Consider the following 17,061-nt stretch of genomic DNA (forward strand, 5'->3'; position numbering starts at 1 on the left):
ATGATACTTGCATCTAGCATCACATTTCTAAAGTATAAGTATAATCAGAAGAGAAAGAAAACCAGCCCCTATCTGAATCTCTCAATGAGGTTTTTTTTATATTAACTCCCCAGCCTTAATAGCCTGTTTAAAAGTAATCTCTTTCTTCCCTGAATTCCCAATCAGTGTAAAAAATTCCAACTCAGTCTGTGTAAAAAAAGAGAAGCTGCTGTAATTGTGAATTTGACAACCTGGCCAGCTGTCAACCTACAGAAACTTCCTGCATTAATTTGACTGTAATCTGGCTGCGCTAATTTAGACCACCTCCCCCTCCCCCTCCCAGGGTGCACCCAAGCAGTGGCCTTAAAAAAGCAGGTCAGGTTAAACACAATTCTGTCTTAACAGATATTAATACTAAATATAGAGAAATAATGGGTGCACGAATGTGATTAAAATGAAAAGAAAAATGACCTTAGGATTCAGATGACCAAAAACTGTCATCAGAACCCGGGGGCAATGCCTCCCCCGAAAGGGCGCAGGATTCTTCTGGATTCTCATGGAAAAGGGGAGTACCTATAATACAGCACTATGGAGCCATTCACGGGGACACTAGGAAAATCTCCCGATTTCCCATACATCCAGTCAGCCCCTGTCTGAACCCCTCAATGAGATTTTTTAATGTTAACTCCCAAGCCTGGGATGAGAGGGTTGTCCTGTGAGGAAAGATTGAGTAGAATGGAGTTTATTCTCCGGAGTCCAGAAGAATGAGAGGTGATCTCATTAAAACGTACAAAATTCTTAAGAGGGCTTAACAGGGTAGATGCTGCGAGGCTGTTTCCCCTGGCTGGAGAGTCGAGAACTAGGAGGCATCGTCTCAGGATAAGGGGTCGGCCATTTAGAACAGAGATGAGGAAAAATTTCTTCACTCAAGAGATTGTGAATCTTTGGAATTCTCTACCCCAGAGGGCAGTGGATGCTCAGTCGTTCAGTAATTCAAAACTGAGCTCGATAGATTTTTGTCCACTAAGGAAATCAAGGGATATGGGGATCGGGCGAGAAATTGGAGTTGAGGTCCAAAATCAGCCATGATCTTATTGAATGGCGGAGCAGGCTCGGGGGGCCGCGTGGCTTACTCCTGCTCCTATTTCTTGAGTTCTTATGTTCTGAATAGCCTTTTTAAAAGTAATCTCTCTATTCCCTGAATTCCCACTCAATCCATGTAAAAGATTCCAATTCAGTATGTGTAAAAAAAAGCTGCTGTTAAAAAAAACATTTAGTTGTGCCAACAGCAGCAACCTTGACTTCGGTTACCTCTCTTCTCCAGCTTCTTATTCATCTCCTCTGCTTCCTTTTGCTTGTTTCTATACAGTGTCTTTAGGTCCTCAATCTCATTATTTTTCCGGTCCAAAATCTGGAACAAGACAAAAAAAAAAATCTGAAAATCCAAGCACATCCTGTTTTTAAAAAGGGGTTTCCAACTCCAGTACATGTCATATAGGAATAACTCAGCTTTAATAAAAATTAATTAAATAAGTGATCAACATAAAAATAAAATTAAAAAATTCCCTTTGAAAACAGCACTGATAGAAGTGGTTTGGGCCCTGGTACATTGATAGATGTGATTAGGGTATTAATTTAGAAACATTCGAAATAAGAGGTCAGTCCACCCAGAGACACAAACGCCACTGTAAATAGAACAGCAGTTATTACAAAATTATTCAATCCTCAGCATTGTTTTATTTTTTTTAAGAAAAAATATTACATGGGTAAAATATTATGCGGGTAAAAACTGCCACCAGATGCTACAGTATATGAGAGAAAAACCATAATTCAGATGTGACTAATGCCATTTTAGTATTCTAAGTCATGACATCAATGAAACCTCATGACGTCCAGTCCTGAATTCAAATCGTACACTTTCAATGAGGAAGGGATTGTTGGCCACAAGCCTCCCCCAACCCACCTCCACAAAACACCTTCCTCAGATCAATAATAACAGGTTGAATATTGAGTGTTAACCAAGAGAAAAGCTAGATATTTGAAAATCAAACTGTCCTATTTGTGACAGTCCTGAAAAGAGACTAACTATTGTGCCAAAGAGCAAAAACAAAAAGAATACAAAAACTGCAGCAATTCTTTGGTCTTTTACAACAACTTGCATTTATAAAGCACCTTTAACATAGTAAAAACATCCCAAGGCGCTTCACAGGACTGTTATCAAACAAAACTGACACCGAGCCACATAAGGATATATTAGGACAGGTGACCAAAAACTTGGTTAAAGAGAAAGGTTTTAAGGAGTGTCTTAAAGGAATCGAGGTAGAGAGGCAGAGTTTTAGGGAGGGAATTCCAGAGTTTAGGGCCTAGGCAGCTGAAGGCACGGCCGCCAATGGTGGAGCGATTAAAATCGGGAATGCACAACTGGCCAGAATTGGAGGAGCGCAGAGATCTCAGAGGATTGCAGGGCTAGAGGAGGTTACAGAGATTGGGAGGGGCAAAGCCATGGAGGGATTTGAAAACAAGGACGAGAATTTTAAAATTGAGACGGTGCCAGACCGGGAGCCAATGTAGGTCAGTGAGCACAGGGGTGATGGGAGAACAGGACTTGGTGTGAGTTAGGATACGGGCAGCAGAGCTTTGGATGAGCTCAAGTTTATGGAAGATGGAAGATGGGAGGCTGGCCAGGAGAACAAAGAAACAAACCAGATTAGACTGAGTAATCTGTTTTATATAATAGTAAATAGTAGCCAATGAGTGTTAGTTAATAAATCTATACTACAAACTGAACAAATATTGATATAAACCTACAACATACACATATTTTGAAACAAAACGATATAACAATTTATTGGAATCAATATTCTCTTGACGATTAAGTTACCTGCCCCACCCTGTGACGATCTGTACAGCTCAGCTACACACATTTTTATATTTAGATACAGTTATCACTAAGGATTTAAAACCATATACTAGTAAGGAAATTTAAGTAATGTTCGTGTAGTGAGATTGCCACAAATAGGAAGAAAGATCCAGGAAGAAGAGGTGGCTAAAGGGATAAACAAGTTGAAATACTATGTTTCTATTAAGTATTCTCTACTTGCTCCTGTCTACTGAAAAATACAAGTGTGAGATTTCAACCATTTTTCTAGGATTGATCTGTTCACAATATTACAGCTGGAAGTTGGAACAGCTTTGGGAGTCAACGGTAATGGAATTGTAAGGCCATTACAAATACACACCGATATTCTTGACATCTTTAACATTGCTTTACCAATCAAAGGCCGTTCTAACTTCCTGCTACATCATGAATAGAACAAACAGGTGAATCCGCCATATGGGGTCATTAACTGGTCTGTATTTGTAAGAAATTCCTAATTTTTTGAAGGTTAAAGGACTTTTATTTTGAGAAATTCGTCCGATTTTATATGTTTTTGAGAAATGGTTTTGGGAATGGTACTGAGCATTCCCAGTACCACAGGTATGCAAGTGTCTGCCTTCCGTTCATGGGGCCACTGGTTTAAATTCTCAGGCTACCTGTCCACTAAGCCCACATAACACTGTTTGGGAGCAAACGTTTGACGAGCGTTAAATGGAACTTATCTATGATGGTGGCACAGACTGCCAGAATGATTCATACGCCTAAGGATTCACACCACTGGCATTCCAATTAGAGATTACATATTGTGAATATGCGCACTTCCAAATCTTGTTATAAGAATAACACAGGCAGCAACAACTAGACATGGATTAAATAAGCAAAAGTGCTTTGTGTTTGGCAGGCTGTTTCTGTAGTTCGGATTCTGCCTTTGATCAATCGTTAAAAAGGAATTTGTTGCCTTGAATCAAATTAACACCATGGTATATTTGAAAGAAAAGATATTGTGGTAAGTTCGAAACTTTTTTTAAAAAACATGCATATCGTGCAGAAAAGAGCATCATTGTATTTTAAAGGTACAGGATTTTGTCTATCATTGTATCCTGTGTGCCGTGCGAACGTCCTCTGGGTAAACAATTGGCCTTCAGCGTAACCATTGCTGCTGGTTGTGGCCAATTTCATTAAGATTTGTTGAAATCCAACATTATAAGCCAATTGTATGCGACTCTAGTGCAGTTGCCTCCTGAGCAGTGGGTCATTCACAGCTGGCAACAACTCCAAAGTAAACTTACCAGATTCACTGAGGTCACTGGCAGGAAGACCGGTTTTTACTTAGAAAATCTAGCAAGTTTATTTTTGTCATTGCTTCCAGTTGCACAAGAGCTGGTATGTCCGGACCTGCAGCCATTAGCACTGCATTAGTCAACAGATAATAGAAAAGTGACTATAGAAATTCAAGGTACTAGTACATTGCCTGTGAGGTTGACCATGATCAGTTAATAAATAGAAGGTTTTAATTATATATAAGGTGGTAACAAAGTTGGGGAGTGAAACTTCAGAAACTCGCTCCACATCACCAATTACTGATCAGAGTCTGCAACTATATCATAGACAGTTTCAATATTAAATATTAACATAAAAGTGTGACCAAAAATCATGAAGTTGGACAGTGAATTTTTTTTATTCATTCATGGGATGTGGGCATCACTGGCAAGGCCAGCATTTATTGCCCATCCCTAATTGCCCTTGAGAAGGTGCTGGTGAGCTGCCTTCTTGAACCGTTGCAGTCCACGTGGCGAAGGTACTCCCACAGTGCTGTTAGGTCGGGAGTTCCAGGATTTTAACCCAGCGACGATGAAGGAACGGTGATATATTTTCAAGTCAGGATGGTGTGTGACTTGGAGGGGAATATGCAGGTGGTGGTGTTCCCATGCGCCTGCTGCCCTTGTCCTTCTAGGTGGTAGAGGTCGCAGGTTTGGGAAGTGTTGTCGAAGAAGCCTTGGCGAGTTGCTGCAGTGCATCCTGTGGATGGTGCACACTGCAGCCACAATGCGCCGGTGGTGGAGTGAATTTTTAAGGTAGTGGATGGGGTGCCAATCAAGTGGGCTGCTTTGTCCTGGATGGTGTTGAGCTTTTTGAGTGTTGTTGGAGCTGCACCCATCCAGGCAAGTGGAGAGTATTCCATCCTGGGGAGTCAGGAGGTGAGTCACTTGCTGCAGAATACCCAGCCTCTGACCTGCTCTTGTAGCCATGGTATTTATGTGGCTGGTCTAGTTAAGTTTGTGGTCAATGGTGACCCCCAGGATGTTGATGGTGGGGGATTCGGCGATGGTAATGCCTTTGAATGTCAAGGGGTGGTGGTTAGACTCTCTCTTGTTGGAGATGGTCATTGCCAGGCACTTAAATGGCAAGTAACATTCGCGCCAGACATCAGAATGAGTGCGTACGAAAGATTGTCAGCAAAATTGAAGCCTATGGAACAAAAGGGGCAGTGGCAACAGGGATACGAAATTGGCTAAGTGTCAGGAAACAGAGAGTAGTGGTGAACGGTTGTTTTTCAGACTGGAGGAAGGTATACAGTGATGTTCCCCAGGGATCAGTACTAGGATCACTGATAAATGACTTGGACTTGGGTGTACAAGGCACAATTTCAAAATTTGCAGCGTAGTAAAAACTTGGAAGCGTAGTAAACAGTGAGCCGGATAGTAATAGACTTCAACAGGACAGACAGGCTGGTGGAATGGGCGGACACATTTGTATCACATGAAATTTAACGCAGAAAGGTGCAAAGTGATACATTTTGGCAGGAAGAACGAGGAGAGGCAATATAAACTAAAGGTTACAATTCTAAAGTGGGTGCAGGAACAGAAAGAGCTGGTGGTATATATGCACAAATCTTTGAGGGTGCCAGGACAGGATGAGAAAATGGTTAAAAAAGCATAAGGGATCCTGGGCTTTATAAATAGAGGCATAGAGTACAAAAGTAAGGAAGTTATGTTGAACCTTTATAAAACACTGTTTCGGCCACAACTGGAATATTGTGTCCAGTTCTGGGCACCGTACTTTAGGAAGGATGTGAAGGCCTTAGAAGGGATGCAGAAAAGATTTACTAGAATGGTTCCAAGGATGAGGAACTTCAGGTATGTGGATAGACTGGAGAAGCTGGGTTTGTTCTCCTTAGAGCAGAGAAGGTTGAGAGGAGATTTGATAGAAGTATTCAAAATCAGGAAGGGTTCAGATGAAGTAAATAAAGAGAAACTGTTCCTGTTGGCGGACAGGCCGAGAACCAAAGGACACAGATTTAAGGTGATTGGCAAAAGAACCAAAGGCAACTTGAGTAAAAAATTTTTTACGTAGTGAGTAGCTATGATCTGGAATGCGCTGCCTGAAAGGTTGATGGAGCGGATTCATCAGCATAGGCTCGATGGGCTGAATGGTCTCCTTCTGTGCTGTAACCATTCTATGATCCTATTTTTAATATATAGAAAAGTTCTGTCCCTTTCCTGCAGATATCTAGTTTTGCTGTGTTTTTATGATCGTTTGGTTCGGAGGAAAGGATTCTGTAAACAGCTTACGTATTTCATGCAACTGAAGGATATAGCTCGAGACACTGGCCTAACACTGAACATGACATGAAAAGACTGAATTGTTTCCTTTTCACTGCCACAACTTAAAACTTCATTTTTTTCTCTCTCCACTCCTGCAGGTGTTGACTCCATCGCTGACATGCAGTCCCACGGGCACTATTTGCTCTCCAATACTGCATCCAATATGTTATTATTCATATGTAGGCCATGATGTTGAGTGCTGGCAGGCTGTTCAACTGTGGGGGGACATTCTGTCCACATCTGATGTCCACCCAAGCGCAGTTTTGCTGGACAGCAGTCAGAAACGGGAACCCGTTTTTACCTTCCCTAACGGAGCACTGCAGCCAGTTAAAGCACCCCTGCTGCTGCCATGGTTGAAAACAGCTAATGACTTGTTCTGTTTAATTCTAAGAGTTAACTTTCTGATGTGCTTTCAATGCTGTATATATGTACACACTGCCTTGTGCTCCGTAGTATTCGGCTAATTAGGCTGAAGTTTCACCTGTGCATTAAATTAAAATTATAGAATTTGACGGCACAGGAGACCATTTAGTTCATTGCACCTGTGGTAGCTCTCTGAAAGAGATATTTACTTAATCCCCTGCCTTTTTGTAAATAAATGTGGATGTAATTTAAACCTGTACAAGCTCTGATCTGTGTTTTGATATCTAATTTACCTATGCAGCTAAATACATCAATTCTAGTGTGCAGTTTACTGCAGGTAGGATAGTTGGTAGTCCGAGGTGTTACACCTTCGACAAAGGAAGGCTACAATAAATTATACCTTCCATGAACTGCTTGAATAAAAATTGCAACAATGGTGTTCAATTGTTATTATGGGGGGGGGGGGGGGGGAAGGGGTGGAAGGATAGAAAAAAGTCCCAGTCCTGAGTTATTTCTGGATATGATTCTGAAATGCTATGCATTGCTCAAAGAGTGAACAAGCGGTACTACTGTACAATTTTTATTGATAATAATCAATGTAATGCATTGCAAATTAGTCAGTTACCAATATACACACTAACTTTTATACAGTGGTTTAAAAGAAAAATCAAGGAGCACTCAAATTTGTAATGCCTATTATCAGTCACATGTAATTTATTTTAGAAGAAAGAAAAAGGGGAAAGAGGAGAGAGAGAAAACTCAAAAGCTACCTCCAAGTGAAAAATAAATAGATTCAGAGTCAATTTAGATATAACATAATTTGGTCGTAATATCCAACCGATGTCCTGCCAGTGGATTATGAAGACTATAAATAATGTAATGTGTTGATGTTTATGTGGCAAATCCTTTAACTTATAGAGTAATAGAATGGTACATTTCTACCAAAACAACAGTAAGGCCTTCGATAAAGTCCCCCACAGGAGACTGGTCAAGAAGGTACGAGCCCATGGAATCCAGGGTGCCTTGGCACTTTGGATACAAAACTGGCTTAGTGGCAGAAGGCAGAGGGTGATGGTCGAAGGTTGTTTTTGTGACTGGAAGCCTGTGGCCAGTGGGGTACCACAGGGATCGGTGCTGGGTCCCTTGCTGTTTGTGGTCTACATTAATGACTTGGATATGAATGTAAAAGGTATGATCAGTAAGTTCGCTGATGATACAAAGATTGGTAGGGTGGTAAATAGCGAGGAGGATAGCCTCAGTCTGCAGGACGATATAGATGGGTTGGTCAGATGGGCGGAACAGTGGCAAATGGAATTTAACCCGGAAAAGTGCGAGGTGATGCACTTTGGAGGGACTAACAAGGCAAGGGAATACACAATGAATGGGAGGACCCTAGGCAAGACAGAGGGTCAGAGGGATCTTGGTGTGCAAGTTCACAGATCCCTGAAGGTGGCGGAACAGGTAGATAAGGTGGTAAAGAAGGCATATGGGATACTTGCCTTTATTAGCCGAGGCGTAGAATATAAGAGCAAGGAGGTTATGATGGAGCTGTATAAAACACTGGTTAGGCCACAGCTGGAGTACTGTGTGCAGTTCTGGTCGCCACACTACAGGAAGGATGTGATCGCTTTGGAGAGGGTGCAGAGGAGATTCACCAGGATGTTACCAGGGCTGGAGCGCTTCAGCTATGAAGAGAGACTGGGAAGATTGGGTTTGTTTTCCTTGGAGCAGAGGAGGCTGAGGGGGGACATGATTGAGGTGTACAAAATTATGAGGGGCACAGATAGGATGGATACTAAGGAGCTTTTTCCCTTCGTTGAGGGTTCTATAACAAGGGGACATAGATTCAAGGTAAAAGGCGGGAGGTTTAGAGGGGATTTTAGAAAGAACTTTTTCACCCAGAGGGTGGTTGGAGTCTGGAACTCACTGTCTGAAAGGGTTGTGGAGGCAGGAACCCTCACAACATTCAAGAAGCATTTGGATGAGCACTTGAAATGCCATAGCATACAAGGCTACGGACCAAATGCTGGAATATGGGATTAGAGTAGACAGGGCTGATGGCCGGCGCGGACACGATGGGCCGAAGGGCCTCTATCCGTGCTGTATAACTCTATGACTCTATGACAACTCAACTTGATTGTAAAAATACTGGGAATGAAGAAATGTTTGATGCAATGTACAATTTATTTAACTTAAAAAATAAGGTTTAGTCTAGGTAACTCATGACTGGAAACATTCAGATTTTAACTGCTTGGGAAAAAAAGAGTATTTAATGTCACAAAGTAAGATAAATACTGTGCAGTCAGATTTAAACCTGCTGCCATTTTGGTCATAAATGTACAGTGGCAATTAATACTACCACCTAGGCACCAACTGTTCCTCAGCTCTCAGTAAACAGTGATACTCTGTGGAACATTGCTACCAGAAGCTTGAAATAATATTAATATACTCTATAAAGACATAGCTCCTGCATGGAGCCTCAGTGCACAGGTGTGCAGGTCACAGAATATTACACTTCTATCTTCTTCCTGCACTTGCATTAGGCAAGGTGCCACACTGGGAGCAGAACCTTCCAAAACTACTGATATCGCAAAGCAAAAAAAATAGGTGAAGTTCACAGGAAAATATCGATGTACAGGACTAGAAAAGACTATTGTGCCCAGCTCACCAGTCCCAAAATTCAAAACATACCATGCTATATTCTAGCTCTTATACCCTTGAATCACATCTTTCACAAAAAACTATGCAACTCCCCCTTGAATTTGCTAACACTATCCTCCTCCATTGACTCCCTGCTAGTCTGTTCCATACATTCACTACTTTTGTATTAAGTAATTACATTTAAACTGTTCACCCTCCAATATTCAAAGTCAAAGACAATAATAATTGTAGATTTTGGCCAAAAATAGTATATGGGTATACTTTCCATCAAAAGGAACAGGTTCTTATGTTCCAAAAATCCTTAACATTGTTCTTAAAATTGTAACAATAGAGATCACAATACTCCAAAGGAAACATTCTTAAATTTAAAGGCAGACAAGTGAGGTTTTCCCAGTAAAAAATAAAATCTGTTATGTACACCATGGGCCTGTTAATTCCCAACAACACATACAGAAGATAATGGGACTTATTCACTTGTGTTATACCCATGTTGGTCTACACTCAGAGAATGCGTTTGTTGAACTGTTCAGAGAGTATCAAATATACTTCACCTGTGCTCTGCATCAACAAAACTGAAAAGGATCTTTCATCAGATTCATCTGTCCAAAGCATTATATGCTGTCACCAGCAAAAAAAACAGCAAAAAAAAGTTCAGCTGAATAAAAATTACAATCTGCACATCAAAGCTTAGCCAGTAGAGGGTCAGAGACTCGTTCTGCTTTCTATTTATTCTCTTTAGACCAGACACTTCTGGTCATCATCTATGGTGGATATACTCAAACTATGTTAATATGCTCGACGATGCACCTGAGCAAATATTAGCATCCGACACTGAACTCTTTGATGTGAGGATGGGAATCTGCTTTTAGTGTAGGGACTTCCTGTCTGCTGCTAGAGTGTTTGAAGGGACCCTAACTGTAACAGTCTTACATTCTACAACTTTCAGAAATAATCTGTTGTAGCATCTGTAACTGTGAGACCCAAAAAGGAGGCCTCAAAACTAAATCATCTTGTCATTCTTTTGGAACTTTGTTCTATTGAATTACAAAGATGGGTCAGGTCACACTCGGGTTTTACTAGCAAAGCCAGACTCAGATGAAGACTGCATTTAATATTTGTTTCCATGAAGACAAAATCATCCCTTCAATAATCCACCAGTTTTATTTAGCATTCTGTGTCCTTATCAGTCTTCCCCAGACTCTTTAAAATTAGGCCAATTTATCACAGCCATTAGTGCTGGGCAGAATGATGTGATGCTTTTGATGTGGTTTTACAGAAAGCCATTATTTTAACAAAGCAACTGCTTAGTATTCCCAGCATCAAAAGTTATTAAAAATCTTTGAATTAAACTAAACTATCCCGTTTCTGTTTGAAAGAGAAACCATGTTTCTTGTTTACCTTTTTTTTAAACCTACGTATTTTAATTATGAAAATGTTTTGCTTCATATGGATGCTCCTGTTCATAACTGCCAGCCTTATCAGGCACATGGATACCTGTACATGGAACCTACCCTAGTAATAAATGGAGCCACTTATCTATTGACCAAGTTTATTTTGGGATTTGAAGGAAGATGAAAAATTATCTGCATGGGTAATGATACGGAACCAAAATGACAAGGTGAGCTGGATGGCTGAAAGACCTTTTCTCATTATTACTTTTCTGCAATAAAGTTCATGGCAGTGTCACTACTTTGGCTTAAAGATGAATTTTATGAACAATTTAGAAATGACATATATAAATATTGAATAAAAGCTAACACTGGAGAAGCAAGAGGATGGGGTTCTAAACTATTCTGTTCAAAACTCCTGCAAATTGACTAAGCAGCGTCACTGCAACAAGGTAGGGATATTCCCCACAATCAACTGAGAATATTAGTATGGATGTGTTGGGGGCACCAACGTGAAGGAGGAAAATGGATTTTTTTTTAAAAGCAGCAATTGAGCTTGTTGTATAATTTCCAGCCAATTGTACTACATACAGAGCACAATGTAATTATAAAAATATGACAAATTTCATTCAATACCAACAAACGTTATTTGTGACTAATGATGTTTTGTGACTAACAACAGCTGTATCCTGCAAGCTACTGAAGTCTGATCTTTTAATGAACGTGGCCATGACTTTTCTTTTCTTGTAGGAAATTCAGAAAACATGACTAACCACATCAAAAAGTGGAAGATTGCTCCTCAGTTTCAGTAAGTTCAAGGTTATACAGCAAAGCACGAAAGAATCCAATAACCCACATACAACAGTCATGTATAGGACAAGGTCCTAATCACAAGGGCCATGGATGTTATCCAGACAAAACTTGATATTTACTGCTAGTTGTAAAGCTTGCTGCTTTCTGTTTTGCAGTGCATGGACTTAAGCGATTGGAAATTGAATTTATAACGCTTGTAATTGGATAGCTGCTCTAGCATGTCTCAGATTTTCTGTGAGAGTCAGTAATTTTGGGCTCTGCTCACAATCACACTCATCATATAGAAAATGTTGACTTCTTTTCTGTCTATAAATTCTGCATTACATACATATGGAATTGCACTGAAATTATAACACGGAAGCAGGCCGTTCGGCCCAACCCGTCCGGGTGTTTATTCTCCAAATCAGCAGTAGTTCTAATCCCATGTGCACAACTTGTTCCCATATCCCTTAATCCCCCTTTCCTTCAACCAACTCTCTAACCTAGTCTTAAAAGCTAACATGGTCTCTGCTTCAATCACTAACTCTGGTAGTGCATGCCACAGCCTCACAACTCTATGCAAAAAAGATTCTCCTTCTCTAATTTAAATCCCTTGCATTTAATCGTATATCTATGTCCCCTCGTTCGAGACCCCTCAACCACTAGCAACAGACTGTTTCCATCTACTCTATCCCATCATAATTTTAAACACCTCTAGCAAATCACTCTGTAATTTTCCCTGTTCTAATGAAAATACCTCACAGCTATTTGATACAATTAAAAAATATAAGGTAAGAAATTACCCAATTTCAGTTATAAAACAAACAGATAAAAGATCAGTTGTAAAATATGCAAATAGTGACTGCAGCATTCAGTATCTTTTTCTGCCTTTTATAAACGTGCCCAAACATGAGTCTCGTTATTGTACACTGTCACCAACAAGGATGGTGAGCAAGCAGCCTAACCTCCATCTATGCCATTCTGAAACCAATCACTACAGGGGCCCAGAGGCGACTCTCACTCAAATTTCCCTACGTGTGGGTTAGAAACTGGCCCCTCCATCCAGCAAAGCAGCCAAGGTCAGAAACTCAGTCATGATTTATTAACACCTAGAGCTGAGGCCGGGTACACGGCACCCAGATCTGAGGCCGGGTACATGGCACCTAAAGCTTAGGCCAAGTACACGGCACCCAGAGCTGAGGCTGGGTACACGGCACCTAGAGCTGAGGCCGGGTACACGGCACCCAGAGCTGAGATCGGAAACTCAGCGATATAGCGTGCAACACCTACAGATGAGACTCGGCACAATTTTTGGGAGAAACTCAGTGATATTGGGCGCTGCACCAAATATCGCAAGAAAAGAATGGATTAGAGGGCAATGATGAGGTTGGTCTTGTCCACAATAAAGCACCTCAAACAAAAATGGTAATGTTAATTGTATATTTTAATAACAGTAAAGATATTTTTATATCAATCTGAACTAAAAACATAAACTAACAGCACTGATTTCCGTCCTGCCCCCAGTCTCAACTCCTGAACTTCTTAAACTAGTGAAAAACCAAGATCAGTCTCCAAGACAATTCCCATTCACTCAGTCACCCTCCGATAGGCCCCATCACATATTCTCAATTGAGACTCAAAGTGGCAGATCTCCACCATACTACTCCACATCTCCGACAACTTTAAATACTTCTTCAAAGTTGGGAGAAATGAAAACCACTATTTTTTTTAAAACATATTTCTGACAGCTGGTAGAAATACTTTCAATGTAAAGAATTTCCCCACTCTGAACAATATCACCTGCCTTTGATTAATTTATAGATTGCGATCTCCTAAAACCAGCCAATCCCAGCTCACTCCATCCTCCACGGTAATTGGTCGAAAAGCCACTGCTAGAGTTTACCCAGCCATCCACGAACAAAACAGCAGCCCTGAAAGGTAGCAATTGTTGGGAGTCTGATGTAATTAAGTTTAATTACATATATTTGTATTTGACAGAATTCCAATATCAGCATACGGGGGAGGGCTCAACAACCCAACACTGCCCATCCAGTCATGCAGCTCTTGACAACTGGTCTGTTTTTTAAAATTGGAGCATATTTTTACTTGAGATAACCTAAAAAACAGCAGCACTGAAATGTAACTCTTCTGATGGAAAGAAAACATTGAAATTCCATGTTCAAAGTAGCATTGTGTTGTGCTACAGTATACCATCTGACATAGGTCCAAGAGAAGACTATTCAAGTTGACAGAAGAGATTTTCTATTGTGACTTTTCAGGATAAAATATTTGGGTAAGACCACAAAGAAGTGAAGTCATTGGATGTGTAAAGGCTTCAGGAGCCATCAGTAATCCTGCAGCAATTGTTGATAAATCTTGAGAATTTCCAGCCATTCTACTTACACAGGAGATAACGGGCAGGAAGTGATGGCCTTTGGATGGGCATCAACAGTACGGGGTGGGAAAGGCAGTTGCAGTCTTTGAAATGCAAGTGGTAATGCTTATGAAGAACAAGATGCCAACAACCGGACATCACTCCCTCTCAGAAAAGCCGAGTGCCTGCAACCTCCCTTCAAGAGAACTACGTGCCAAATATCCTAACTCCAAGTTTTTTTCACCCTGCTGAGGACAGCCAAGTGAGGCTAACCCAAGTGCCTAACAGGAGAGCTAGCCATTAATGACCCCGCCCACAGGAAAGCCAAGCAGAAGGAACTCCTCGAGATATAGGCACAGAAAAAGGAGCCTGGAAAAGGCAGCAATATCCTCAGAGGATCAAGCAACGGTGTTGCTGCATTGTACTCTCACTAATTTACCGTTATCTTTAGTAAACACAGTCATAAAATGGTTTATAATAATCACATTTTTGTCATTTATTTTTCCTTTTCTGTAATCTCCCCAACCAAGAACCCGGGTTTCCACTTGTGCTGCCTTACTGCCAGCTAGTAGAAGTTTCACAAGAGCACACCGGACTTGGCAACGTGCCAAAATATTATTCTGTGTTCCTGTAGAAACAATAACCCACAGCAGGAGAAATTATTTAAAAATTTCACCATTTACCTTTTGAACATCAGTGTCATGTTTTTGCTGCAGTTTGAGCTTCTCTTCGTGAAATTTTGCTTCCAGCAACTTTGTCTTCATCTCGATCTATTTTCATTAAAAAAATTAAACAAAGGGTGTTACTCAATCTGCTTCCTACCTTAAATTAAATAGAAAGAATGTGTCATGTGAGCCATGGAATTTATTAACACATACCATAATTTTCAGTCTCTACAAAATGTACTCATGAAAAATTATACTCTGGACGTTATTCAATTTTGAAAACATTTAGTTTTATGGTTTTTTTAATACAATTTATTCAGAGAAAAAAAGAACCAACAATAATTTCTCATGCCAAAAATGGACAAACTGTTTCTGCCATTTAGGCCATAAATTATTTGACAATTTGTGATAATCTTTTAATTCGCTGTTAGCTTGTCAGTTAATGCCACGCAATGCACTTTTCTTCAGCTCTCACAAAAACATTTGTTACTGCAGCCTCAACTTTACAGACAATGAGCTAAAAAAAATGAAGGATATTGTATATGTGGTGGGGCAAAAGGAGTACAAAGGATCTGTATTTTTTTTAAATCAGCACTGCAAGCATTATTAACCCAAATCACAGTCTGCTGCTGGTGCAATGATCTTCACAGCATACTGGCATTCTAATGCACTGCATTTCCAAGCAGTAGGACACGAGTTCCCTTCTGTGATTCCTCACGTCTAAGCACCTAATTTGAGTCACACAAGGAAGCGCCAGATGGAGACCAGACAAAGCAACAAAAGTCACTCTTTTGCAGAGCTCCTGGTTTCTGAGGTGGCACTGGTAAACAGCTCAGGGCAAATCTCCCACTGTGTGAAAAGATTCACAGATGAATGACAGAAAAGTTTTAAATCATTTAATACAAGAATCACAAGACCTCCTGCTTACACAATACCAAAGCTCTATTTTTCTGGGATCTGTTCCTGTGACATCTGTCACTCAAAATTATATCCTACACCATGCCTCCAATGTTGCCAATCCACTTGACCCGTAGTAACCCCACACTCATGTTGAAAAGTGGATCAACAAGCCTACAAATGTTTGAATCTGACTTTACAAAATAGCAAAACATCTGTGAGCTAAAATAAACATAGAAACTTGCAGCCCTGTCCCTTCAAATTAGGACTTCTTTGCTCTTGACATTTTGCTGTTGTACCTCAAGATATGATCAGAAGTACCAATTAGTCCATTTGTAAATTTCTTCATTTTCTTTTAACAGCAGCACTACACTATCAACAATCCATCAATTAATCTAGTGTGAAAAGGATTTCTACTTTCCTATTTCTAGTTATAACCATTAAAAAGAGATATAATAATTTCTTTAGCTCTGTCGATATTAAAATAAGAATCTCGTATAAAAGGATTAAAAGTTCGCAAAGCAGATTTATTTCTATTTTTGAAAGATTCCAATAACTGCAGTGTCCGGTGAATAAGCTAATAATACCAGCGAGGCTGGAGTCAGTCATAAAAATGTGATGACTAAACTTATCATGCACAGAACTAAAAGTAAATACACAATAGTGTAACACAACATACTTTAATCAACAATGTAAATGTGCACTTTGCTTTTAAACCAATAATTACAAGCAAATGTGATTGTTCTAGAACCAGGGTACCCTCAGAAGCACAACACAACTCTTCCAGCAAAATGGTGACTTCTTTTTCTTGCATTTTTTTTCTGAGAGGGTATGAATCCCTTGGTTTACTTTGCATCGCACATCACCTGTGGCTGAGAAAGAAGGCATCTTGCTCCCTAGTTTTCTGCTACTGTTAGGAAGTTATGTTAAACCTTTATAAATCACTGGTTACGCCTCAGCTAGAGTATTGTGTCGAATTCTGGGAACCACACTTTAGGAAGGATGTTAAAGCCTTGGAGAGAAGATTTACCAGAAGGATACCTGGGATAAGGGACTTCAGTTATGTGGAGAGACTGGAGAAGCTGGGATTGTTCTCCTTACAGCAGAGAGGGCTAAAGGGAGATTAAACAGAGGTCTTCAAAATTGAAAAGGGTTTTGACAGAGTAGATAGGGAGAAACTGTTTCCACTGGCAGAAGCGTTGGTAACCAAGGACACAGATTTAAGATAATTGACAAAAGAAGCAGAAGGGAGATAAGGAGACACTTTTTTATGCAGCGAGTTATGATGATCTGGAATGCACTGCCTGAAAGGGTGGTGGAAGCAAATTCAACAGTAACTTTCAAAAGGGAATTGGATAAATACTTGAAAGGGAAAAATTTGCTGGGCTATAGGGAAAGAACGGGGGTGTGGGACTAATTGGATCTTTCAAAAAGCCGGCACAGGCCAAGGCACGAAGGG

At 40.3% G+C, this 17,061-nt stretch overlaps 1 protein-coding gene across 1 annotated transcript in view; it reads right to left on the bottom strand.

Annotated features, from left to right (window-relative positions):
- cep112 (centrosomal protein 112) overlaps positions 1 to 17,061 on the bottom strand; it is a 358,450-nt gene that overhangs the window by 233,479 nt on the left and 107,910 nt on the right. Inside the window, exons 10-11 of the mRNA XM_068003888.1 lie at positions 14,724 to 14,810; positions 1,291 to 1,390 (exon numbers count right to left, since the gene is read on the bottom strand). Of these exons, the coding sequence (XP_067859989.1) occupies positions 1,291 to 1,390; positions 14,724 to 14,810 (187 nt within the window). The remainder of the gene's footprint in view (positions 1 to 1,290; positions 1,391 to 14,723; positions 14,811 to 17,061) is intronic.

The sequence above is a fragment of the Heptranchias perlo genome, chromosome 23 (genome assembly GCF_035084215.1).
Source record: "Heptranchias perlo isolate sHepPer1 chromosome 23, sHepPer1.hap1, whole genome shotgun sequence".
Classification (NCBI taxonomy): domain Eukaryota; kingdom Metazoa; phylum Chordata; class Chondrichthyes; order Hexanchiformes; family Hexanchidae; genus Heptranchias; species Heptranchias perlo.